The 23,257-nt window shown below is 56.6% G+C and overlaps 2 protein-coding genes and 1 long non-coding RNA gene across 27 annotated transcripts in view; 1 reads left to right on the forward strand and 2 right to left on the reverse strand.

The window, feature by feature from the left end:
• The window catches only part of LOC134735685 (uncharacterized), a 35,290-nt gene extending 33,140 nt beyond the window's left edge, over positions 1-2,150 (reverse strand). The window contains exon 1 of the long non-coding RNA XR_010119053.1: positions 1,915-2,150. This is a non-coding gene — a long non-coding RNA (uncharacterized lncRNA). The remainder of the gene's footprint in view (positions 1-1,914) is intronic.
• Positions 1,516-4,192, forward strand: SMIM29 (small integral membrane protein 29). 3 transcript variants are annotated; one of them, XM_055263534.2, is made up of 5 exons: positions 1,516-1,605; positions 2,721-2,904; positions 3,096-3,121; positions 3,438-3,543; positions 3,716-4,192. In XM_055263534.2, exons 2-5 carry the CDS (start codon positions 2,794-2,796, stop codon positions 3,779-3,781), a joined length of 309 nt encoding a protein of 102 aa, XP_055119509.1. In that variant the 5' UTR covers positions 1,516-1,605; positions 2,721-2,793; the 3' UTR covers positions 3,782-4,192. The 3 variants fall into 3 exon arrangements, with proteins under 3 accessions (XP_055119509.1, XP_055119510.1, XP_055119511.1); XM_055263535.2 differs by having other exon boundaries at positions 1,551-1,858; XM_055263536.1 differs by having other exon boundaries at positions 1,578-1,858; positions 2,721-2,844.
• A 160-nt stretch (positions 4,193-4,352) lies between these two features.
• Positions 4,353-13,752, reverse strand: HMGA1 (high mobility group AT-hook 1). 23 transcript variants are annotated; one of them, XM_063632258.1, is made up of 6 exons: positions 13,605-13,752; positions 13,249-13,362; positions 9,685-9,830; positions 7,760-7,840; positions 7,031-7,085; positions 4,353-5,745 (listed from the first exon to the last, which is right to left on the reverse strand). In XM_063632258.1, the coding sequence occupies exons 3-6, from the start codon at positions 9,784-9,786 to the stop codon at positions 4,967-4,969; spliced, it is 1,017 nt and encodes a 338-aa protein (XP_063488328.1). In that variant the 5' UTR covers positions 9,787-9,830; positions 13,249-13,362; positions 13,605-13,752; the 3' UTR covers positions 4,353-4,966. The 23 variants fall into 23 exon arrangements, with proteins under 23 accessions (XP_063488328.1, XP_055119502.1, XP_063488326.1 ...); XM_055263527.2 differs by having other exon boundaries at positions 4,353-5,748; positions 7,035-7,085; positions 7,760-7,843; XM_063632256.1 differs by having other exon boundaries at positions 7,760-7,843.
• Positions 13,753-23,257: the final 9,505 nt, after the last annotated feature.

Raw genomic sequence — 23,257 nt, forward strand, 5'->3', positions numbered from 1 at the left:
ACTGCACTCCAACCTAGGCGACAGAGGGAGACTCTGTCTCAAATAATAATAACAACAACACAGAGAGATTGTGTACGCTTTGCTTAAATTCCCCCAATGCCTGTAATCCCAGCACTTTGGGAGGCCAAGGCGGGCTGATCACGAGGTCAGGAGAAAGAGACCATCCTGGCTAACACGGTGAAACACCGTCTCTACTAAAAATACAAAAAAATTAGCCAGGTATAGTGGCAGGCGCCTGTAGTCCCAGCTACTAGGGAGACTGAGGCGGGAGAATGGCGTGAACCCGGAAGGTGGAGCTTGCAGTGAGCAGAGATCGGGCCACTGCACTCCAGCCTGGGCAACAGAGGGAGACTCTGTCTCAAAAAAAAAAAAAAAAAAAAAAAAAATCCCCCAATGATAACGTTTTACAAAACTGTAATAATCGCAACCAGAATATTGACACTGTAAATTCCACTGGCCTTAGTCAGATTTTCCTAGTAAATGTGTGCCATTTTAATGATAAGACCAGAAAAGCTTTGACCCAAGTTTACCGACTTAGCAAGTTGCCTGTGAGCCAGGTGGACCTCACCCCGCTGCTTCGTGTGTTCCGTAAAACCGAAAACAGATGAACAGGAGGAACTTAATATTTCAGGGAATATTATGTGGTAAGCTCCCTGCTCATGTCATCATTTAATCCTCACAATGGGCCAGGCGCGGAGGCTCACGTCTCTAATCCCAGCACTTGGGGAGGTTGAGGCAGGCAGATCACTTGAGGTCACAAGTTCGAGAGGAGCCTGGCCAACACGGTAAAACCCTGTCTGTACTAAAAATACAAAAAAATTAGCCGGGCGTGGTGGTGCGCGCCTGCAATCCCAGCCACTGGGGAGCTGAGGCAGGAAAATCGCTTGAGCCCAGGAAGCGGAGGGTGCAGTGCACCAAGATCGCGCCACTGCACTCCAGCCTGGGCGACAGAGACAGACTCCCTCTCAAAAAAAAAAGTAATAATAATAATCCTCACACAGCTTGTTTTACAGACGTTAAGACAGGCGCAGAGAGGGTGGGCGTGCCAGGGCCCCCGGTAGCCCAGACCTGGCGTACTCTACCGGCCGAGCACAGCCCGAAGGCCAGGGAACAAACAGACGGAGGCCGAGTGGGCCCGGGGCAGGGTCCTACCGCGAAGGGCCTGGGCTCAACGTTAGAGCACGGCGCGACCCTACTCTGGCTGCAAAGAGAGAGGTGAATAAGGTGGGCGCCGGAGACCTCCCAGAATCGGAGCTCCAGACGCCGGCGGGCCAAAGGCCGCCGGAAAACTGCGCGCGCCCTGCCCTGCCCCGTCCGGCCCCGCGCCGCGCTCTCCTCCCCCACTACGCAGCCCTCGGCTGCCCCCTGCCGCCGCCGGGCGGACCCTGCAAGCCCCGCTGTCCCCGCCTTCGCACCGCCCACGCCCGCCTCCGGATTGGCGGCTCCAGAAATCTCCAGGCCACCGGCTTTCAGCTACCGGATTGGCTGCACCCGAGTGCTGAGGCCCGGCCCATTTCCCCGGGTCCTTTGATCACGCGCCTGACGGCTTTTCCGGGGCCCGGGAGCCAACCGAGGGCGTTCCTGTCGGGGCTGCAGCGGCGGGAGGTAAGGCATGGCCAGGCCGGCTGGGCTGCAGAGCGCTGGCACCGGTCCACGCCTCGGGGTGCCGGGCTTCCAGGATGTTGGGGCGCGGGGCGGCCCATCCGCATCCCCTAACACCCCCACCTCCGGCCTGAGCCTCCCAGCGCCGTGGGAACCACCTCCGGTCCGCTGTTGCTGGCCCGCATCCTAGCAGCGGCCTGACGCCCTCCCTACCCTGGCATGCCCCCTTGACCTGGGACGATGAGCATACGACTGGGTAAGGGCAAGCTCGATGCCCCGTGCCCTACGGACACGGGGGTAGGTCGCTCATACCTTGCCCTCTGATAGAGACTCAAATGAACCTGGGTCGCGGACCTTGGGCCATCAGCAAGCAAACCGCCCCAGGACGATCTCTTTGCTTCTGTCGATGGGGACTGACCCTCTCCACCTCTGCCTGTTAGCTCAGGCCAAGAGGGGAGGGACCTGGGCGGAGCCCCGGGTGGAGACAAGAGGAAGGTGACATCATCTTGAAGATACAATCCAGCTTTACCCACTCGTGTCCACCCTGGCACACGAGACCGATGGGGGAGAGGGTGTTTGGGCTGTATGTCTGAGGTGACACCAGGGACAAGGGCATAGAACCCAGGCATGGAGCCCATCGCTTGAAGTGGGATTGGACCAGGATGGAAGCGGACTCCTTCAGATGCTCCCATCTCACCCCTGGCTGCAGTGCAGGTCCCTCTTTTAGACCTCATTTATCCATTTTGCTCCACTGGACAGGTGCTGGCAGCCCAATGCCCCAAAAGGGCTGGGGCAGGCACCTGAAACCTGCACTTAATCTTTCCCCAGAAGTTGAGACTTGGAAATATTTGGCCAGCATCTAAGCTGGGCCCCACCCTGATTTAGGGATAGGAGTTGGGCAGGACTCAGCCCTGGATCCAGGCCTTCCCTTGATCCCCTTTCCTGCCAGGATTTGCCAAGACTCACTGGAGGGTTACACCCAGTACATCTACCTGGAGGATCCCTCCTCCCAGGATTTGACCTGGGACCAGTTTTCATAGATCTCCAGTTCTGGGGGAGGGATCCAGAGTCTGGATGTCACCTGGGTGCAACTGATAACCTCCCTTCCTCCTCCCCAGGGAGCCCAGTGGAGGCGCCCTCCCGAAGCGCCACTGCCCATGCTGACCACCCAGCCCTCTGGCTGCTGATGTCATGAGTAACACCACTGTGCCCAATGCCCCCCAGGCCAACAGCGACTCCATGGTGGGCTATGTGTTGGGGCCCTTCTTCCTCATCACCCTGGTCGGGGTGGTGGTGGCTGTGGTAAGGAGCCCTCATATACACACACAGACACCCACAGCTTTGCTAAGGCAGGGGCTGGGTGGGCCTGGTCCAGTCTGCACAGAGTCCCCACTGTCCTGTTAAGGGAGTGAAGGGTGGGGAGGGGGGGCCTCTCTCTGCTTGTGGGCCTTCCTGGGCTCAGCAGCCCCCACAGTGCTGTATCTCTGTTGCAGGTAATGTATGTACAGAAGAAAAAGCGGTGAGTGTCCCTGTCCCCTGCCCACCCTAACCCCACACCCGTTTTGAAATTCCTGCTCATAGGCTGAGTTTTCTGTAAGATGTCCCTCAGCCATCCTGATACAAGCCTGAAATTTGTTTTCCCTGCCCCAGCCTCAGGTTACTCACTGGGGACAGCCCCTTTGTAGAATCAGGGTTGTATTCTTGGAGGTATAGTGTGTCCCAAAAGGCACCCACTGGAATTGCCCCTGCCTGGGAGAGGGAGGAGAGACGGGGCAGCCAGGTGTTTGATGAGGGTTGGGGGGCCTCCTAGCTGAGTCCCCTTCCCTGCTCCCCAGGGTGGACCGGCTGCGCCATCACCTACTCCCCATGTACAGCTATGACCCAGCTGAGGAACTGCATGAGGCTGAGCAGGAGCTGCTCTCTGACATGGGAGACCCCAAGGTGAGCACTTGGGGGCCAGGGGGAGAATGAGGCAAGGTGGGGGTCAGCCCTCTTCCCAGCCATACTCGTCCACATTGAAACCGGAACCTGGTTCTGCTTACTTGGGCTGTAACTGGGTGCTGCAGACTCCCAGGGAACACAGCCCAGCCTTGTGGTGTGGTCTCCTCGACAGGTGGTACATGGCTGGCAGAGTGGCTACCAGCACAAGCGGATGCCGCTGCTGGATGTCAAGACGTGACCTGACCGCCTTGCCCCACCCTTCAGAGCCTGGGGTCCTGGACTGCCTGGGGCCCTGCCATGGGCCTGCTTCCCCTGCCGTCACCTGGCTCCCCCTGCTGGGTGCTGGGTCTCCATTTCTCCCTCCACCCACCCTCAGCAGCATCTGCTTCCCATGCCCTCACCATCACCTCACTGCCCCCAGGCCTTCTGCCCTTTGTGGGTGTTGAGTTCACCGCCCACCCACCAGGCACTCATGGGAAGGTTTTCCTCCTGGGATGGGGGCGGCTGGTAGACACCTTTGCTTTCTCTAGCCCTCCTGGGCTTGGCTTGGGCTTAAATCCCCAGGCGGGCTTTGAAGTTGTTTCCATGGTGATGGGGCCAGATGTATATTATTCAGTATATATTTTGTAAATAAAACGTTTTGTGGCTAGGGGTTTTGATTTCATCAAGAGGCTTAAAATCACCTTCCCTGGAGGTGATTCCAGTGCTATTATTTCCCCTCCCTTCCTGCAGCCTGAAGGATAGGGGCCAGAACACAAGTGTCACCCACCCTACCTGCCCCAGGCTTTACACACCACAGGAGACTCCAGTCCAGAAAAGGATATTTTTTTTATTCAAGTAACTGCAAATAGGAAACCAGAGAGGGAGCCCCAGGCTGGGACAAATCATGGCTACCTCTCCCCAACAGAACAGGGGGAGGAGGTGGCCCCTACACCCTTTATGGTCGATTCGGGCCCCCTTGCTCACTCTGCTGCAGCATCCTAGGGGCAGGGCCCCACCTTCCCTGGGACTGGGGTAGTCGGTCACCCAGCCTGCCATGCCCCAGCCCCTCTTCCCCACAGAGTATCTTGGGGGAGGGGATCGTGGGCAGAACAGGAGGCAATGAGGATGAACATTTGGCGCTGGTAGCAGCAGCAATGACGGATGTCGAAGAATGGAACATTGAACAAAAAACAACACAACTGTCCAGAGGTAGTTTGTGAACAGAGGAAAAATGGAACCAGAACCTTGGGGGGCAGGGAGGAGCAGGAGGGGGGTTGGGAGCGGGCAGGGTGAGCTCCTTGTTATTGGTGCCCCATCTCAGGAGGAGGAAATGGCTGAGTGGCGGAAGCAAAGTGGGGTTAGGGGAGCAGCCCCAGCCCACCTCAGGTGGTGGCCACAGGGCTCTTGGGCCTCACCTGGACAATAAGTGACTGCATCTCCATCACAATATGTACTCAGATCCCAGGCGTAGGGCAAGGGGGCTGTGGCCACAGTGAAGAGGGAGTAGGGGACTCACCCCTCCTGCCTTCCTGTAGCCGAAGGGGGCTGTCCAGCCTAGTGCAGGGACTAGGGAAGGTGGAGAAGGATGAAAAGTGAGTCCCACGTGGTGACAAAGACAGTTTGGCTGGGGGAATCCTGGGGGCCAGCACCCCCCTCCATTGGCCACACCTGCTGCTGCCGGGGCAGAGGAGTAGGGCGTGCCAGGATGAGATGGGGCTTGGGCCCCTTTTAAGGCCAGGGGAACCCTCCCAGGCCCCACTATGGGAAGCCAGAGGGAACAATGAAGGAGCAGAGAGGGCACCCCCAAACCAAAAGCCCAGAGAGCAATGTCCCCACCACCAAGGGAGTGGGGACGCAGCAGGTGCAGGGTGCGGCTAAGTGGGATGTTAGCCTTGTCCAGGAGGGCGTGTGTGTGTGCGTGGGTGGGCGGGGGGAGCTGGGAACTGAGGCCAGGGGAAAACTGCTCCCCACTCAGCCCATGGGAGCCCTGCAGCGGCTGGTGTGCTGTGTAGTGTGGTGGTGAGGGCACAGGTGGAAGATGGGGGTGGCGGCCAGAGGCGGTGGTGATGGTGGGCCTGGGGAAGGGGTGGGGGCGGTGGGAGCGGAGCAAAGCTGTCCAGTCCCAGAAGGAAGCTGCTCCTCCAGTGAGGAGCAGGCGGCACGCACGGGTCACTGCTCCTCCTCCGAGGACTCCTGCGAGATGCCCTCCTCTTCCTCCTTCTCCTGTGGGGTGGGCAGTTGTTGGTGTGAGCTCTGGCCCAATCCCCCTCTTCCACCCCCAGAGGCCGGCCCCCACCCGCTCCCTGCACTCCCTGGCTCTCCTGAAGAGGGATGAGTCAGGGCTGAGTGTGTGGGTGACTCAGCAACCTCCACGGCCGGGCTTCATTCATAAAAAGAATTTAAAAGGAGGAAAAAACCCCACACACATGCTGCTCTCACCCAGAGCCAGGAGCCAAGCCCCCTTGGCCCCCAGGCCCACGGAGGGCAGAGCTCAGGGCCGCACTGAGCTTCAGGATGTGACTGACTCCTTAGGGGAGAAGAGGAGGTGGGGGAGGAGGAAATGGGAAGGGGTGGCTGGAAGGTGCAAGAGCCCTCTGGTGGGTGCAGGGGAACCAGGTCCTTGGCCCACAGGGGCAGATGCTGGGCTGTGGTGCCCTGGCCCTCCGGGGTGGCCGAGGGCTGACCCTAGGCCGGGGTGGGGAGGAAGGGGAAGTGTGTGCCGCCGGGGCTCACTCACTGGGCGGGAATGTCGGGACACCACACGGGGCTACAGCCCCCGTGCCAGGCACAAACTCCAAAACAACTTGTTTCCTGTTACTCACTCTTGGGGCCTGGCCAGCAGCACCCCCTAACCCCCCCAACCCAGCAGTGGCTCAGCTTGAGGAATGACAGCTTCAGGGATCTGAGGGGGCAGGCTGGGGGTAGGAGGGTGCCAGGAGCTGGAAGGCTGGGGTGACCCTAACTGCAGTGGCCCCTAGAGGCAGCCTCTTGACTCAGCCCACCAGCCTTTCCACCAGCTGTTTGGGGACCCAGAATTGGATGGTGCCCTCCAGTGCAGTGTGGTGGGTCACATCAGAGCTCCAGCACCAACCCCTCCCAGGGCCCAGCTCCTTCGCTGTTTCTCTTCTCCAGAGGATCATAGGAAGGACAAACCTTCCCCCTATGACTTCCTTTCCTCATCTCTAATTGAGGGGGACACAGGCTAGATGACTTCCAAGATCTCCCCTAGAAGTTCTGAGTATTCTAGGAGTAGGAGAGGGAGGAACCCCCACACACATCTAGGGCAGGGCAGGGGGATGTGGTCTGATTTGTACCTAGGACCCCTCACTTCTCATGGGCACAGCCCAGGCCAGGTACCTTCCCCTCTCTGAACTTCTGTAAAATCTGATGTCCCAGCAGGTCAGGGAGAGCCATTCCATAGGGGGTGCATAGCATCGGGTACTGTGTACTCTTAACGCCCTCACTCAAAAGAGCCCAGGAGGCAAGCAGCGGTCTGCTTCTTCACCTACCAGTTTTTTGGGTCTGCCCCTTGGTTTCCTTCCTGGAGTTGTGGTGGTTTTCTAGAGGGTTAGAGAAAATATCTCCTAAGTCCAAAATGCTCAACAGTGCTCACCCGATGCCCGATGGTGATGGGGGGCAGACCTACCTGCCTGTTCAGGGCGACCCAACACTCTCACCCAACAGGCCCACCCAAGTCTAGCTGGCGATGACTGGCCAGCCACATTTGCCCCCTCAACATACACACACGCCCCCTACTCCCACCTCTGCCCATGACTCAGAGGATATGAGTCGTGTCTTTAAAAAAATAAAATAAAAAACAAAACAACTTTTCTGAAAGGCTAATGCCACTGTGAATCTGGCCTTTGCTGCTTGTCCCCACCCCTTCAGGCTCCAGGGGACCCCAAGAGGAGAAGGTAACATTCTCAGCCCAGGGGCTGGCAGGGACCCTCCATTCTCCCCACTCTGCCTTTCTCTAGATCAGGAAAGCTGTGGGACTTCTGACCTGATCTCCGCAGTGTCCTGGGCAGGACCAACCCCCCAGAAGTAAGACCTTAGTCATTGCCCCACTCTCCCCAGTTACCAAAGACTCATTGCCATCCCTGTACCAGGGAAGGGGGTACACAACTGGGATGACCGAGCCCCTTCCCAGACCTCCCCAGAGCTGTGGCCATGGAACCAACAAGAGGATCCTCTCTAGTCATCCACCCGGGGGTGGCCCCATCTCAAGTCTCACCCGGGTCTTGGCAGCACCCTTGTTTTTGCTTCCCTTTGGTCGGCCCCGAGGTCTCTTAGGTGTTGGCACTTCGCTGGGCTCCTTCTTTAAAAGACAGAGGGGGTAGTCAGGGACAGTCACCACCTGTTTCCACCCCCTCGGAAGACACGGCCCTCTGCCTCCTCAACAAGGTTAAGTCAGCAAGAACCAAGAACCACAAACCATCCCTGACCTAGGAATCCCTTCAGGATCCAAAGTTCCAGTTTGAGCATCTTTGCAAAGTGCCTCCCACCTCTCCCCTTGCTTCCCTGCAGGTTTCTAAGACGCAAAATGTCAAGAGCCCAGAAGACCCCTAGGAAAGGCATTCTGGGGACAGAAAGACACTGTTACGTGGCTCTGCCCAAGTCTCAGTTCTGACACTGATCTTGGGCAGGACACTTAATGCTGGAGCCTCAGTTTCCTCATCTATAAATGGTGAAGACTTCCCTCGCAGGGTGTCATGGAGATTAAATGGGTAATGTATGGTTATCTAGCACTGGGCCATGATCACTGCCCACCCTCTCAGATGATCTATGCTGGACACACACTCCCTGCCTGCACTTGCAAACCTAGAGCCCATCCTGGCTGCCCCCAGAGAAGTGGAATTATAGCCGGACTCCAGAGATCCCTGCCATCATTCCCACTGAAATTTTAATAAGCCGTAGATAGAATAAAAAGCTGCTGCATAATGCATAGAAGGTGTGTGGTGAAGGCGCGCCAGCTACTGTTTCCTGGGGGGCTGCCTATGGGCTGTCTATAACCAGGGTCCAGTAACCCTGCACCCCTCCTGACACCTCCCACTGACCATGGCTAACAGGTGGGGTAGGAGGGGCTGAGGGAGCTAGGCTAAGAGGACAAATGACCCCACCCCAGGCTCTGAAGGTGGCTGCCAAATTCCAACACAGCAGACTCCTCACAGCTCGTGTCTCCCTAGGCCCAGGTCAGCACAGACCACTCTCCACCTTACGGACAGGGAAATCCTGCAGGTGAAAAACCTGTATCATGTTTAAGGGGCAGAGGTCAACTTCAACTCCTCTTACCTCTTTCCCACGGAAGGGAAGTAACTGGGCTTCACCAACAGCCACCCCTCACTTGGGTGACAGCTGCCTCTGTAAGAGGCCAATATGGGGTCCCCCCAAGCCCAAGTGGCCATGCTCCCTAGGGTGCCCCACATCGCCAGGCTGACAGCCTCATCCTTCTATGAGGAACTTGTGGGGAGAGCAGCACCAGGGTTCTGAGGGTCACTGCCACCAACCCCCCAACATTTTTGACTTCTTGGGCTTCAATTCCCACCTAAAGAGCCAGGGGCAATGCCCATTCCAGAACTACTCATAACATGGCCTGTGCATAAACAGGTGCTGGCCCATGAAGGCACCCGTTTCTCACCTGGGATGAGGAAGTACAACAATCGACCATAAGTATTCAGAAACTTTACAGCAAATTGACAAAAATCATTTTACACGCACTGAATCTAACGATTAAAAACCCTGGGCTTCTGTGTTCATTTTTGTTCATTCATCTTTACTGCATTTTAAACTCATTGGTCCACAGTGGATTGGAAATTAAGAAAAAGGCGCGTGTTTTAAGTAAGCACTGGCTATGTGACCTCTGGGGTGCTTTACGTTTGGACTTTCTGCCATCGGCTTCAGAATTCATCTTGAATTCCTCGGCCCCCCGTTCTCTCCTGGGGTTTCTAGAGATCTGACCAGAGTTGCAAGTGGGGGCAGGAGTACACACAGGTGGGAGGACACACCCACACGCTTACTGCGCAGAATCATTCTGCACCCTCCATGCATGCTCTCGCCTGCTGAAACTCCAGGCACCTCCCTAGCCCCAAAGGGTAAACCGAGTGAAGCAAAGGTTTGGACACCCACCTGACTCCCTACCAGTGCTGTCCCGGGACTCACCGGAGGCTGCTTGCGCGGCCTGCCCCGGCCCCGCTTCTCAGTGCCGTCCTTTTCCTGCTTGGAGGCCAAGGGCTGGCTGGACTTCGAGCTCGACTCGCTCATCTTCCCTTCTCTAAGGAGCAGGTGGAAGAGTGATGGCTGGGATGCTGGGAGACAGAAAAGTGCTTTTAAACAAACATCTCACTTCAGCCACTTTCTACCCCCTCATCATCCACACCTTCAAGGCACACTGCAGAAAATTGTGCTCCCAGGGGGCCCCAGGCCTCCTACTCTGCCCAGGATGGAGGGGTCTGCCCACCCCCAGATGCTGCCAAGGGCGGGGAAGGGCCGTTGGCCCTAATCAGCTCCTTATCTATCTCCTGTTTAGAAGGGCTCTTTGTTGTCCTGCCTTAACACCGCCCCAACGGAGAGTGGTGGGGGGGTCCCAGGAGGTATAGCCAGCCCAGACCTAGCTACACGGGTGAGGCCGCCCTGGGGCAAAGGTGTGGGGAGGTGGGGTCTGACATATTGCCAGCAGCCCCTCCTTCTGTAGCCAACTGCTGCCCTTTCTCTTTAAGAGAAAATCCAGCCTACGCAGTTCAGTGGGAAAAGGGAAAGAATGAGACCTTGCGATCTGGCAGCTATGGACATTGATCCCCTGCCCACCTCATTGACAATATTGCCTATCTGGCAAGGTGCAAGACTCAGGACCAAAAAAAGCCAATCACATAGCCAGGGGTGGTGCCCACCCACTAGCTCTCTTCTCTGTTCTCACCTAGGGTAAATCCCTGGAGGATTCAAAGATTGGTATAATTGAGGGACGGAGGAGATGGTTGAAGCTAGTGGGTGAGGTGGAGGAGGAAAGTGAGCCCAAAGCCAAAGGCCACCCTCCTCTGCCCAACTGGAGTCAGATGGGACTTTGTCAGATGGGTAGGGAATTCAACTGAAATGCACCGCCTAACAGACCCTGGCTGGCCCCCTGGCAGGGCTCATCCAAAAACCTTCTTGGTCATTTTCTAGCATCTTCCTTCTTCTCAGAGGCCTGTTGGGGTTTAATTAACCCCATCAATTTTGAGTTTTCCTAAAACTTCTCATTGGAAGGTGGGCCTGCAACCTGTATTTGGGAATACCCTGTACTACAGGCTTAGAAAGGACAGTCCTCCACATCTTCATCCTAGTCCTTATCGTCCCCAGGCTACAGATGGATGAGATGCCGGAGGCCTAGGCTACACATTTTTCCAGTAACCAATTCCTGCCTGCCGGAGGCCTAGGCTACACATTTTTCCAGTAACCAATCCCTGCCTGCCATGGTAAGGGGTGGGCCCAAGCGGCTCCACTTCTGAAACCCTCTCAATCTGTAAGATCAAGGTAATTATAAGGTACCTGCCTGAATTACCTCCTGACTGCTTCAAGGATCAAACTAGGTAATAGTTTAGAAAAACTTAAAATAATGGAAAGAAATCTTCACTCTAACCAAAATAAGAACTAGACCATTTGAAAATGATTTATGGGCCAGGTGAGTTGACTCATGCCTGTAATCCCAGCACTTTGGGATGCCAAGGCAGGAGGACTGCTTGAGGTCAGGAGTTCGAGACCAGCCTGGACAATACGGTGGGAACGCCATGTCTAATTTAAAAGACAAAAAAAAAAGTTTTTACCCCAATGAGAGGAAAAAAACATTTTTGCAAACTTGTGATTTCTGGAGGGCCCAGGACCTCCATTTTCAAGCATCAAGAGACCCTCCAGACAGCGGGACTTTGGTAATTATTCTATCTTACAATGTTTCAGACTTGGAGACCCTTTTAAACAAGGTGGTTGGTGATTTATCCTGCTCCGTCATTAGTGGCTTGGCCTGCTCTGCAATTACAGGCAGTGATTAGAATCTTATATTACACCACAGGTCCCCCTTCAAACTAAACATCAAAATTAATCAACTAAACGAGTGCTGACCTCATATAAGGTCTGCCTGGGGCCCCCTCATCGAGGGGGTTCCAGTTGGGCGAAGCCAGTCCGGAATCCCGGAGAGCCTGGCCCGGCCTGCCTGGAGATCTTGGCCGGTCTCCCTGGAAGCTCTCATACCATCTGGTGCCTCCCCTCACCTCTCGCTGCTGGGGACCCTTTAATCCCCCTCAGCCAACCCCCCACGAACTAAATGAAGGCCCGAGGCCCTTTCCAGTGAGGCCAAGAAACGCTCGTCTTTTCCACCTGTTTCTGAACATCAGAAGTCTGTCTTGGAGGAACTACATTTAGGGCCTAACCCCAATCCCTCACTTTGTAATATGCCCGCTTGGGCCTCAAGCCTGTCTCCTCCATACACTACATGCAAAGTGTGCTCCTCAAATACTTAAGGACTCTGCAGGAAAAGCCCTAGGAAATTACTTGCGGGTTCCCTTATTTTCTTCCCCGTCCCCTGTAAAAAGATAGCCCAGAGAAGCTTTATGAGTTGCCTAAGGTCACACAGCAAGTTGCCGAACAGGAAAAAGTAGGTTCCCGAAGACCCTTTCAACCCGACACTTTGCCTACCCGCCCAGCAGCTAGGGCTAAGCCCCCGAGGCATCAGGCTCCAGACCTGGCCCGAGGGTGACTCTGCAAGTGTCTGCGCCCGGCCGTTGCAGGCCGGCCGGCGGGACCCGGGGCCAGGGCGCGCGGGGGGGAGGGGCGCAGGCCGCTCCTGCAGGCGCGGGAAAGCAGCGCACCCCGACCGCATGCACCGCCACGCGGGTGCACCCGGCCCCACTTCCTGCCAGAGGGGGCACCCAAGCCCGCTTTGGGGCAGGAAACCTGGCGCGCGCGGGCGCGGGGTAGAGGAAGAAAGCCCCCTCCCTCCGTCCCCTCCCCACAAAATAAAGCCCCAGAAGAAAATAAAATAGAAACGGGGAGTCAAAGGGACTAGTTCCAACACAGCCCAGCAAAGCAGCGAAACCAGTTTGTGGGGGCGGAGGGCAGGCCCGGCCCCTGGGGCTGAAGAGGCGCGGGCCAGGCCAGAGGTGGGGTCGGGGTGAAGCCCCAAACCCAGGCCCGCGCTCCGGCCTCATCTGCGGAGGGGGCGCGAGAGAAAGGCCGAGAGGGCGTAGGGCCGAATTTCGGGGTTCCTCCCCATCCCCCTCACTTCCAGAACTTCCCTGAGCTGCGGGGGGCGCCCGACCCCCCACTCTCCTGCCGCGCCGCAGCCCGTGTCTCTCCCCGCCCCTCACCCGGGCCCGGGCTCGGGCTCTGGTTCCAGCAGGAGCGGCCGCAGCGCGAGGTGCGCCGGGCTCCTCCGGGCTCCGCCGGGTGCACAACTCGCGCTCGCCGCAGCTGCGCGCCCCCTCCCCCACTGCGCGCCTTACCCGGGTCCCCGCCCCCCGCAGGGCGCCCGCGGCGCGGGGGAAGGGGTGCGGGCGTCCTCCCCGCGCCGCCGGGCCCCGCCGCCCGCCCCCGCCCCGCGCGGCCCTCCCCCGCCGCCGGCTCGCGCCGCCCCGGCCTGGGAATAAAGCCGGCGGCGCGCGCTGCAGCCCCGGGCGGCTCGCAGGAGGGGCGACGTGCGGGCGGGGGCGCGGGCGCCCCCCTCCGCCGCCGCCGCCGCGGGCCCCGGGGACGACTCACCGCGAGCTCGGCCGCCGGCCTGCGGTGCGCGCTCCGGGTTGCCGGGAGCGGCGGTGCTGGGCGCTGAGGACCGGCCTGGCTCCGCCGCGGCCGCCGCTGGTAGCAAATGCGGATCTGAAACCGGGAGAGAGAGCAGAGGCGCTCAGAGACCGCCGCCGCCGCGTGCTCGCCGCCCAGGCCCCCGCGGGGTATTTATGTGTCACAGCCAGGCGGGGGGACAAAAATATTCCCCCTCCCCCGGAGGATGGCGAGGGGCAGGAAGCTGGGCACGGCCCGTGCGCGGCCTCAATAAATAAATAATTTAATTAAATTATAGATATAAAAAAAAGAAGCCACCGGAGCGGCCGCGAACTCACGCCTTCTTGGAGCCGCGCCAGCGCCAGAAATAGCCCCGGCTCGGAGTCCCAATTAGAGGAGCGCAGCACCGGCTCAGGGGAGCTTAAAAAGAGCGACCCAGGGGCAGGGGGGACGGGCCCGCCCGCGCCAGCCGTGTCACTCAGGGGCGGGGCCATGCAAATGAGCCCGGGGATTTAAAAGGGCGGCCGCCCGCCAGCCGCCGCTGCGGCGCGGGTGGGTGCTGACGGCAGGGAGGGGTGTGTGGGAGGCCTGGGCTGTGAACTCGAGTCAAGCGCCCACTCCTCGCAGTCCCGGACGGAGGAGGTGTGGGAAGGCACGCACAGAGGAGTCACGAAGGAGCTTCTCGCGGGGGGGATGGTGACGGGTGGCGGTATCCTTCCTCCCTGGTACGCGGTCCCAGGGAGAGTCACCTCTAGGGGCTTCCAGGGCTTGTGGGCCCAGCCCCCCACCCAGGGCTTGTGGGGGTGGACGGGGGTCCACGCGGGCCCAGGGGGTGAAGAGAAACGCGTTCGCTAGAGAATTCCGCGGCCTACACGCCACCCCCTCACTAAAATAGGGAGCTAGTAGATTTACCCTGGGCGGACAGGTGTCAGCATGTGCCTTTCGGTGTCAACCCGCGTGTGGCTGATTGGTGAGATACAAGTCTTGTGAAATTCAAACGTGAAACTTGTGAAATCCAAAGTGTTTTATTAATGGCCACCAGCGAGCCATGATCAAGGTGGAGCCTTCCAGCGAAACCAACGATTGGTTCGTTGGCAGGTACACCCAAGGGAGGCTTCATGCCTTGAGGTGACTTAGATGGTGTTCTGGAGATACGCAGGCCCACTTGGGGACCTGGGCCCTTCCGCTGGGACTGTAAATAAAAATAAAAGGTGGGCCAGAAGTCGCCTGGAAGCGCTTTGAGGGCAGGGGCCGAGCATGCAGGCCATCTCCGCCACGCCTGGCCCGCCCGGCGCCCGGCTTAACAAAGACTTGTTGCACCGAGCGAGAAGGAAGCCAAAGGGGAAGATGGCGGGGAGGGCGGTGGGGGAGGAAAGGGCGCAGGCGGAGAGGCGCGCCCTGCAGGCCGGCCCGGGGCCTTCTCGGGCGCACCTCCCGCGCATGGTCCCCGAGGCGGCCTTCCACACCTCCTGTGATGCAGGGAATTGAAATGCGCTCCAGTGACACACGGCTGTGACTCATGTTTTTCTCTGCTCCCCTTCTTCCTCCCCGGTCAGCCGAGGCCCTGGCCCAGCCCCCTCCTCAGGGGGCGAGCCGGCGGTGGAGGGGACGCAGGAAAGCCCTGGGCCCGGCGCGGAGGCGGGGTGGGGAGCGGCGGGCTGGGCCTCGCAGTTGCAGGAATGTGGCAGGAATGTTTCCGGTGGGGGTGGGGAGCGGGCGGGGGGGCGGGCCCAGCCCCCACCCGTGCGGCGGGAAGCGCTCGGGGCCCGGGTAGCACGTGCTCGGCTGGGTGGGGGCGGGGGCGCCTGGGCGGGAAGGCGCCAGGGGCCGGGAGCGCGGGTTCAAAGGGGAGGGCGCGGGCCTGAGGCCGGCCCGGCCTAGGGGTGGGCCCGGAGGCCGCCCTCTGCGCGCCGGTTCCCCGCCCCGCGTCCAGGTGAAACGGAGTTCCCGAGAAGTCCCGGGGCCGCCCCTGGAGGGGAGAGGAAGTCACCAAAGGGCGGCCCGAGGGGAGGGGTGGAGAGGGCGGCGGGGCCCGCGAAGGCGGCTGGGGGAGGGGCGGCCTGCCCCTTTGTCTGGCGGGTGGGTGGGGGTGGGGCGGGTGGATCGCGCCGCTCCCTCCATCTTTGTGCGCTGGGCCCCGAGCGCGCGCTTAGTAGGCCGTGAGTGGTGGTGGCTGGAGGGCGTTCGGTTTCGAGCGCGGGAACCTCTGCGGCGTGGCGTGGAGGCGCGATCCCTCAGCCTCCAGCACTCCGTCCCAGGTCACAGGCTCCCCGCCAGCACCCTGGGACCTAGGTCTGGGCTCGGGTTGCCCCCCAGAGCCGCGCGCCCCTCCACTTCGCGCTCTTCAAGGCCGCGGAGGCTGCTAGGCCTGGGCCCCGGGCTGGCGGCCTGGCGACTGGGGAGGTGCGGAGAGGGTCCTGTCGGTCCCCTGTCTCGGGTACATCTCTCCCCGTCCGTGTGGGACGCGCGGCCGCCCCTGAGGAGAGGAGAGGGACTTCCGCCTCGAGTGGGCTGTGGGAAAACTTGGCCAACTTTTTTGGCCCACTTCTAGCAAAGCCGACTCGATCTTATTTTTCCTATTCTTATTTTCCCCTCGGCCTGATTTCCTCAGCGACTTGTTTTTTACCTTGTATTGTGTGTATTTTTGTAAGCCACCTCAAACCCTTTCTGGTAGGAGGCAGGTATAAATAAATTCGTAGGCAAATAAATATAGTAGCTTGTTCCCCTCCAGGATTACCCACACCCTTGAAATCCAAATAACTCTCTACTCACTGACCCCCCACCTCCACGCTTTCTGGATTGTAAATGCCCTGAATTCACTGCCTTTCTTTTCTTTCCCCTTTAAGTATTAAGCAGAAGAGGTAGTGGTAGGGATAAAAAGATGGGTAGGATCTAGTCCCTGTCCCAGCGAATTTCACGTCTAGGGAAATCAGAATCAGGCCTGCACTAGAGAAAACTGAATAGCAGTACAGGAGATGCCATGTTAGAAAACATTTCATTCAGTAGTTACTGAGAACCTACTCTGCAGCAGGAACTGGGCCAAATTCTTGGGGTACAATTAATGAACAAAGTCCCCTGCACTCTTGAAACTTGGACCAAGGGGTCAGGTCAGGCGCGTCTTTTAAAGACAGGAGGAACTACAGGAGGAGAGGATGGGAGCCCAGGGTGGTCAGGGAAGTTCTGGAGGAGACGGGCTTGAGCAGGCCTTCATGAGACTTGGATAGGTGGGTGGCTGAAGAACTGGGGACAGGGCAAGCAGGAAGAGGGAGCTATTCCAGGCCAAGGACATGGTCAAGGCCCGGGGGGATTGAGTTGGTCGATACCAGAACACGTCTTCCCCACAGGAAGCATTTTCTGTTATTGGAGTCAGCCTATACAGTTTCCTCAAGGACGACCCAGTGAGCTTCAGTGAACCCAACGGGAATGTCCAGGGAAAGGGGAGTTTGAGTTAACTTGATATTTTGGGACTCTGACTCTTAAACTCATTTTCTAGATGAGTAGGTGAAAAAACTAGTGTGGATGGTTCCATTTAGTTCTATTAAGTATTCAGCTTGATGCATTTTCACAAAGTGAACACCTTTGTGTCACCAGCATGCAGACCAAGAAATATAACATCTCCAGTACCCGTGTAACCACCATCCCAACTTAAGCAGCGTTTCGTTTCACTTGTTCATGCACACGTAGAGATATGGAGTCTTACTTTATGTATTCTCCTGGGTTAGTTTCCTTTGCATACCCTTATGTCTGTGAGGTTCGTACATGCTATTGTGTGTGGCTGCAGAATGTTCATTCTCAGGGCTGCTTAGTGATGTGGTATGAATGTACCGCAATTTTATATCCATTCTGTTGAAGGACATTTGGATGGTTTCTGGCGGGGGGCTATTATGAATAGTGCTGTCATGAATGTTCTAGAATATATCTTGGTGAGTAGATGTGCAAATTTCTGTTGGGTACGTGCCTAGGAGAGGAATTATTGGATCACAGGATGTGTATGCTCAGCTTCAGACGAGCAGGGCACTTCAGAGTGAAAGTGGCACTATTAATACTTATGACCAGACAACAGGCATAAACCTGACCTGGCCCCTATCAACCAGGACTGACCCAGGCCAGTAGGAGGTGGGGCTACCCTGGTACACAATGTTTGACCACTCTCCTCAAGAGTCACCCAGCTACTAGTGCATCTGGTCATCTGGCAGGATCAGGCTTCCAGGCTCTGCTGACCACAAGTTCTGCTGCCAGCAAGGCTGGCAGGCCTAGAAGGGGAGGAGGGCCTCTGCTGCTTCCAACTTTCGAGGGAAAAACTCTGAAGTGAAAAGGAGGGCCCAGGAATCAGGGCCCTCTCCGCCTTCCTACTGTGAGCTAATGACCCACCTTGCATGGCCCCAAGATGCCATGGACTTTTCAGCTTACTTCTTCAGGGCTGAATGCCCAAGGAAGCCCAGCTCCTCTCCAACCCCTGAAGAAATCTAAGGAGAGAGAGTGGAGTTGATAAGCATATACTGAATGCATATGTTCTCTCAGATCCCTCCACATACCTACGGGTGAGTGATACTGTTGCCCCATTTCACAGGTATTAAAACAAGTCTTGGCCGGGTGCAGTGGCTCAAGCCTGTAATCCCAGCACTTTGGGAGACCGAGGTGGGTGGATCACCTTAGGTCAGGAGTTCCAGACCAGCCTGGCCAACGTGGGGAAACCCCATCTCTACTAAAAATTCAAAAATAAGCCGAGCTTGGTGAAGCGTGCGTGTAATCCCAGCTACCTGGGAGGCTGAGGCAGGAAAATCATTTGAACCTGGGAGGCAGAGGTTGCCGTGAGCCAAGATGGTGCCACTGCACTCCAGCCTGGGCAACAGAGTGAGACTCCCTCTCAAAAAAATAACCAAACAAGTCTTGGGGCAGTTAAATAGCTAAGGATTTTGCCTCTTTCCCCTCTACTGCTTCTATTCCCAGGCTGGATGGGCTTGCTGCCTCCTCCCAGGCTGGCCAGATGGATCCCTCCAGGTACCACCACCAAGGGTGTGGCCTTGAAATGGGTAGCTACATTCGTGTCCTCAAGGGGCTTGCATTGAATGGGGTGCACAAGGGGATAGACAAGTACACAGGCAATTCCACCAGTGTAGTACCTGCTGTAATGCGAGCCTGAGGAAGCACAGGGCAGGGGTCCAGGGCATGGGTGGAGCATCCCAGGAGGCCTAGGAAGCAGGCAGGTGGGAGCAGTAGGGTGTTTGGCATGGGGCTGGACTTGGGCCTGTGAGAGATGTGGTGGGCAGGTATTTGGTATGCACCATGCCCTACATTCCTTTGAAGCAAGTTTTGGATATGAATTGGGTTCCATCAAAGAAAGAAATTTGGGGCCAGGCGCAGTGGCTCATGCTGTAATCCCAGCATTTTGGGAGGCAGAGGCGGGAGGATCATTTGAAGTCAGAAGTTTGAGACCAGCCTGACCACATGGTGAAACCCATTTCTACTAAAATTATAAAATACTTAGCCGGGCATGGTGGCGCATGCCTGTGATCTCAGCTACTCGAGAGGCTGAGGCAGGAGGACTGCCTAAACCCCGGAGGCAGAGGTTACAGTGAGCTGAGATCATGCTACCGCACTCCAGCCTGGGCGACAGAGTAAGACTCCGTCTGAAAAACATAAACAGATAAAATAATAAATAAAGTGGCTGGGCACAGTGGCTCACGCCTGTAATCCCAGCACTTTGGGAGGCCGAGACGGGTGGATCACCTGAGGTCGGGAGTTCGAGACCAGCCTGACCAACATGGAGAAACCTCGTCTCTACTAAAAATACAAAATTAGCTGGGCGTGGTGGTGCATGCCTGTAATCCCAGCTACTCGGGAGGCTGAGAGGCAGGAGAATCGCTTGAACCCGGGAGGCGAAGGTTGTGGTGAGCCAACATCGTGCCATTGCTATCCAGCCTGGGCAACAAGAGCAAAACTCCGTCTCAAAAAAAATAAAAATAATAAAGTGAAATTTGGTGGGAGGAAGTACAGAGGGAAATATTGCTGTGTGGGCTGTGGAGATACAGGTTTTCTACAAGACATCCAGCAGCTAGTCGCTAGCTTCGTGGTGTTCAAGAGGCAGGTGCAGTGGCACAAGGCCTCCTGACCCTAGATCAGATCTCAACCATGCCCGTGGGGCCTCCTGATTCTCTACCCTCCTCATCAGGGCAGAGGTCAGACCGGCAGTTCAATCATGTTGTTCCAATGGGCCCAGCATGGAGCCGGCTCCTCCAGTTCTTCCAATGGTTTTGTAAGCACCTAATTCCTGGCATTCAATCTCTCTACATGAAACCTAAGGCATGTTTCTCCTTCGCTCAGATTCCTCTAGGGTCTCTCATCTCATACAGTAAAAAGAGAGGCCTCCAAGGCCCTGCAGTCTGCCCTCTGAGCTCATCTCCTACCTGTTGCTCTCTCTGCTTCCGCCACATGGGCTGCTTGATGTTCCCCAGGCCTGCCAGGCATGAGCCCACCACAGGGCCTTTGCACTTGTTGTGCCCTCTGCCTGGCATGCTTTTCCCCTGATGTCCTCAGGGCTTGCCCTCTCACTGCCTTCAGGTCTCTGTTCAGTATTACTCATCTACACTATTTACAACTGTACATCTCTAGCCAGGCCCAGCACTTTGGGAGGTCAAGGTGGGCAGATCACTTGAGACCAGGAGTTTGAGACGAGCCTTGCCAACGTGATGAAACCCTGTCTCTACTAAAAATACAAAAAAATTAGCCAGCCAAAAAATTGTGGCACGTGCATGTAATCCCAGCTATTTAGGAGGCTGAGGTACGAGAATCATTTGAACCCAAGAGGCGGAGGTTGCAGTGAGCCGAGATCAGGGCACTGCACTCTAGCCTGGGGGACAGATCTAGACTCTGTCTCAAACAAACAAACAACCTGTACATCTCCCCTTACAGTCCCCCATCCACTTGACCATGCTTTATTTTTTTCTTGTAACACTTATCAATTTCTAACATAAATAAACTCATCTATTTAACTGCTATCAAGTATAAGTATGTGTGGTATTTTCTGTGCAGTTCCCTCCACTGGAAAGCCAGCTCCATTAGGTTACGGAATTTTTTCTTTTGTGTTCCTTGGGGTATCCCTAGGAACCCCACTAGCGTAGTGTTCAAACTAAAAAAAAAAAAAAAAATGCGTTGAATGAAGAATGATTAGCCAGAGTGGTTTCTGTTATCCGCAAAGGCCAAGCCACAGGGCATCTGTGCCCAAACCTCAAGGCAAAGAAGAGGTCAGGGAACCCAGCAATCATCATGGAAATGGCAGGGTGGCCAAGCCTGAGACAGGTGTGAGGTCTTTTGCACCTTCCAGAGATAGGCGCTTTTTTTTTTTTTTTTTTTTTTTTTTTGAGGTGGAGTTTCACTCTTGTTGCCCAGGCTGGAGTGCAATGGCGCGATCTTGGCTCACCCCAACCTCCGCCTCCCAGGTTCAAGTGATTCTCCTGCCTCAGCCTCCCAAGTAGCTGGGATTACAGGCATGTGCCACCACGCCTGGCTAATTTTATATTTTTAGTAGAGACAAGGTTTCCCCATGTTGGTCAGGCCAGTCTTGAACTCCTAATCTCAGGTGATCCGCCCGCCTTGGCCTCCCAAAGTGCTGGGATTACAGGCATGAGCCACGGTGCCCGGCCCAGGAAATTGTTTTTTTCACTTGATCTCAGGTTTAGTCACAGGAGCTGGCAGCCATCTGACAACAACCACTTTGTCCCTTTGGTTGGGGCAGACTGGCTGGTTTGCTTGTTGGTGACCAGGCAGTGGTGGCAGCTCACCAGACTGTGAGTTGGGCTGGATGAGTGCAAGATTTTGGCTTTTTGTGGAACAAAATCGTTTCCCTTTGGTCTGAGTAACGTGCAGTCCACAGTCCAATGTTACAGGGTCTGCAGGTAAAATGCCCCCAAACATGATGCCCCTTTCCACCCAGGACCGGCTGAAAACACATGCACTGCTAAGCTGCGTAGCCTGTGAAAGCCCCATTCGTGTGAGCCGGTAGAAGGAAGCCTGTTAGGATGGGTACTGCACACACATGTGACCCCATTACCCAGGTGCTGGATGTGTTTTCTGGAATCCAGCTTGAGGCCTGGGCTGGGTTTGCCTCCCAGGCCACACACCAGGATTGGAAGTCCATGTCAGCTCACTAGCCAGCATTAGGATGTGGGGGGTCAAGTCCTGTAACTTTAGCCACTGCTGCTACCCATGTCACACCCACTGGGGAACAGGCACTGACTGAAGTTTTAGGGGATTCTCATATGGTCTTTAACTTATTTCTCTTGTTTCTATTTCTTGCCTGCCATTTTTTTTTTTTTTGAAATGGAGTCTCACTCTGTCACCCAGGCTGGAGTGCAGTGGCACGATCCTGGCTCACTGCAACCTCCACCTCCCAGGTTCAAGCGATTCTCCTGCCTCAGCCTCCCGAGTAGCTGGTGTTACAGGCTTGTGGCGCCACACCTGGCTAATTTTTGTATTTTTAGTAGAGACGCGGTTTCACCATGTTGGTCAGGCTGATCTTGAACTCCTGACCTCGTGATCTGCCCACGTTGGCCTCCCAAAGTGCTAGGATTACAGGTGTGAGTCACCGCGCCCAGCCTCTTTTTTTTTTTTTGAGACAGAGTCTCACTCTGTCACCCAGGCTCCAGGCTGGAGTGCAGTGGCGTGATCTTGGCTCAGGGCAACCTCTGCCACCTGGGTTCAAGCAATTTTTTTTTTTTTTGAGACTGAGTCTTGCTCTGTCACCCAGGCTGGAGTGCAGTGGTGTGATCTCGGCTCACTGAAACCTCCACCTCCTGGGTTTGACCGATTCTTCTGCCTTAGCCTCCCAAGCAGCTAGGATTACAGGCACGTGCCACCACGCCCAGCTAATTTTGTATTTTTAGTAGAGACAGGGTTTCACTATATTGGCCAGGCTGGTCTGGAACTCCCGACCTCGTGATCCACCCACCTCGGCCTCCCAAAGTGCTGGGATTACAGGCGTGAGCCACGGCGCCTGGCTGGGGTTCAAGCAATTCTTATGTCTCCGCCTCCTGAGTAGCTGGGATTACAAGTTTGCGCCACCACGCCTGGCTAATTTTTCTGTATTTTTAGCAGAGACAGTTTCACCATGTTGGCCAGACTGGTCATGAACTCCTGACCTCAAGTGATCCACCCACCTCAGCCTCCCAAAGTGCTAGGATTACAGGCGTGAGTCACCACACCTGGCCTCTTTCCTGCTTTCTAAGCCAGGTGGGAATGTGTCGTGGGCTGTGGAGGGGGAACAGTGACCCCAGGTCTGGCTGCCCTGAGCCTCCAAGCCTGACTGTTCTCCATCATTAGCTGTGGGCAGGCTCCCTCCCACTGCAGTCTGGGTTTGCATGAGTTTTGGGTCATTTCCTTCTGCCTCTACAGGCTGCACCATTTACTGAAGGTGTGTCATGGCTAGGGGACACTGCCCTGATTAGGGAGTCATGTGAGACCAGGACTCCAGACCACCCTGCATCCTCACCCCGAACCTTTCTCAGGGCTGAGTATGGTACTGGGGTCTCCATCCTAGAAGGTGCAGGAGGGTACAATGCCTGCCTGAAACCAGAAGCACAGGGGTGCCTGGGGTGGGACATACAGCCCCACAAGCTGTGGGCCAAAGTCAGGAGATGGAACTGAGAGCAGGGTGGAAGTCGAGGGGCGGGGGTCTGGGCTGGGGTGGAGGTGGGCTAGGGGAAAGGGGCCAACACCAAGCTGGAGATTTGTGGGAAGCCTCCAAGGCTTTGTTTTGTTGTTCTCCACACCCACAAGCTTCGCACCAGGGCCTAAGGGGACCTTGGCGCTCAGCAAAAGTTTGGTGAATGGATGGTTGAATGAGAGTGAAAGGGGCTAGGGGAGGGGTAGAGGAAGTGGGTAGCTGGGGGAGGGGAGGTAGCCACTGGCGGGAGAGCGGAGGAGGGAGGCAGGCCAAGCTGGGCAAGCCTGCTGGTCTGGAATCTGGCTAGGAGATGGTGGTGGGGAGCGGGCC

Source organism: Symphalangus syndactylus, chromosome 23, assembly GCF_028878055.3.
Source record: "Symphalangus syndactylus isolate Jambi chromosome 23, NHGRI_mSymSyn1-v2.1_pri, whole genome shotgun sequence".
Taxonomy (NCBI): Eukaryota; Metazoa; Chordata; class Mammalia; order Primates; family Hylobatidae; genus Symphalangus; species Symphalangus syndactylus.

Coding starts and splice junctions, on each gene's coding strand:
- HMGA1 (XM_055263518.2), bottom strand. CDS start 9,786: ATGAGCGAGTCGAGCTCGAAGTCCAGCCAGCCCTTGGCCTCCAAGCAG. Junction 7,086..7,759: donor AGGGTGCTGCCAAGACCCGG/GTGAGACTTGAG, acceptor CTAACCCTCTAG/AAAACCACCACAACTCCAGG. Junction 5,746..7,030: donor CAGACCCAAAAAACTGGTAG/GTGAAGAAGCAG, acceptor ACCCCACAGGAG/AAGGAGGAAGAGGAGGGCAT.
- SMIM29 (XM_055263534.2), top strand. CDS start 2,794: ATGAGTAACACCACTGTGCCCAATGCCCCCCAGGCCAACAGCGACTCC. Junction 2,905..3,095: donor TCGGGGTGGTGGTGGCTGTG/GTAAGGAGCCCT, acceptor TCTCTGTTGCAG/GTAATGTATGTACAGAAGAA. Junction 3,544..3,715: donor CTGACATGGGAGACCCCAAG/GTGAGCACTTGG, acceptor TCTCCTCGACAG/GTGGTACATGGCTGGCAGAG.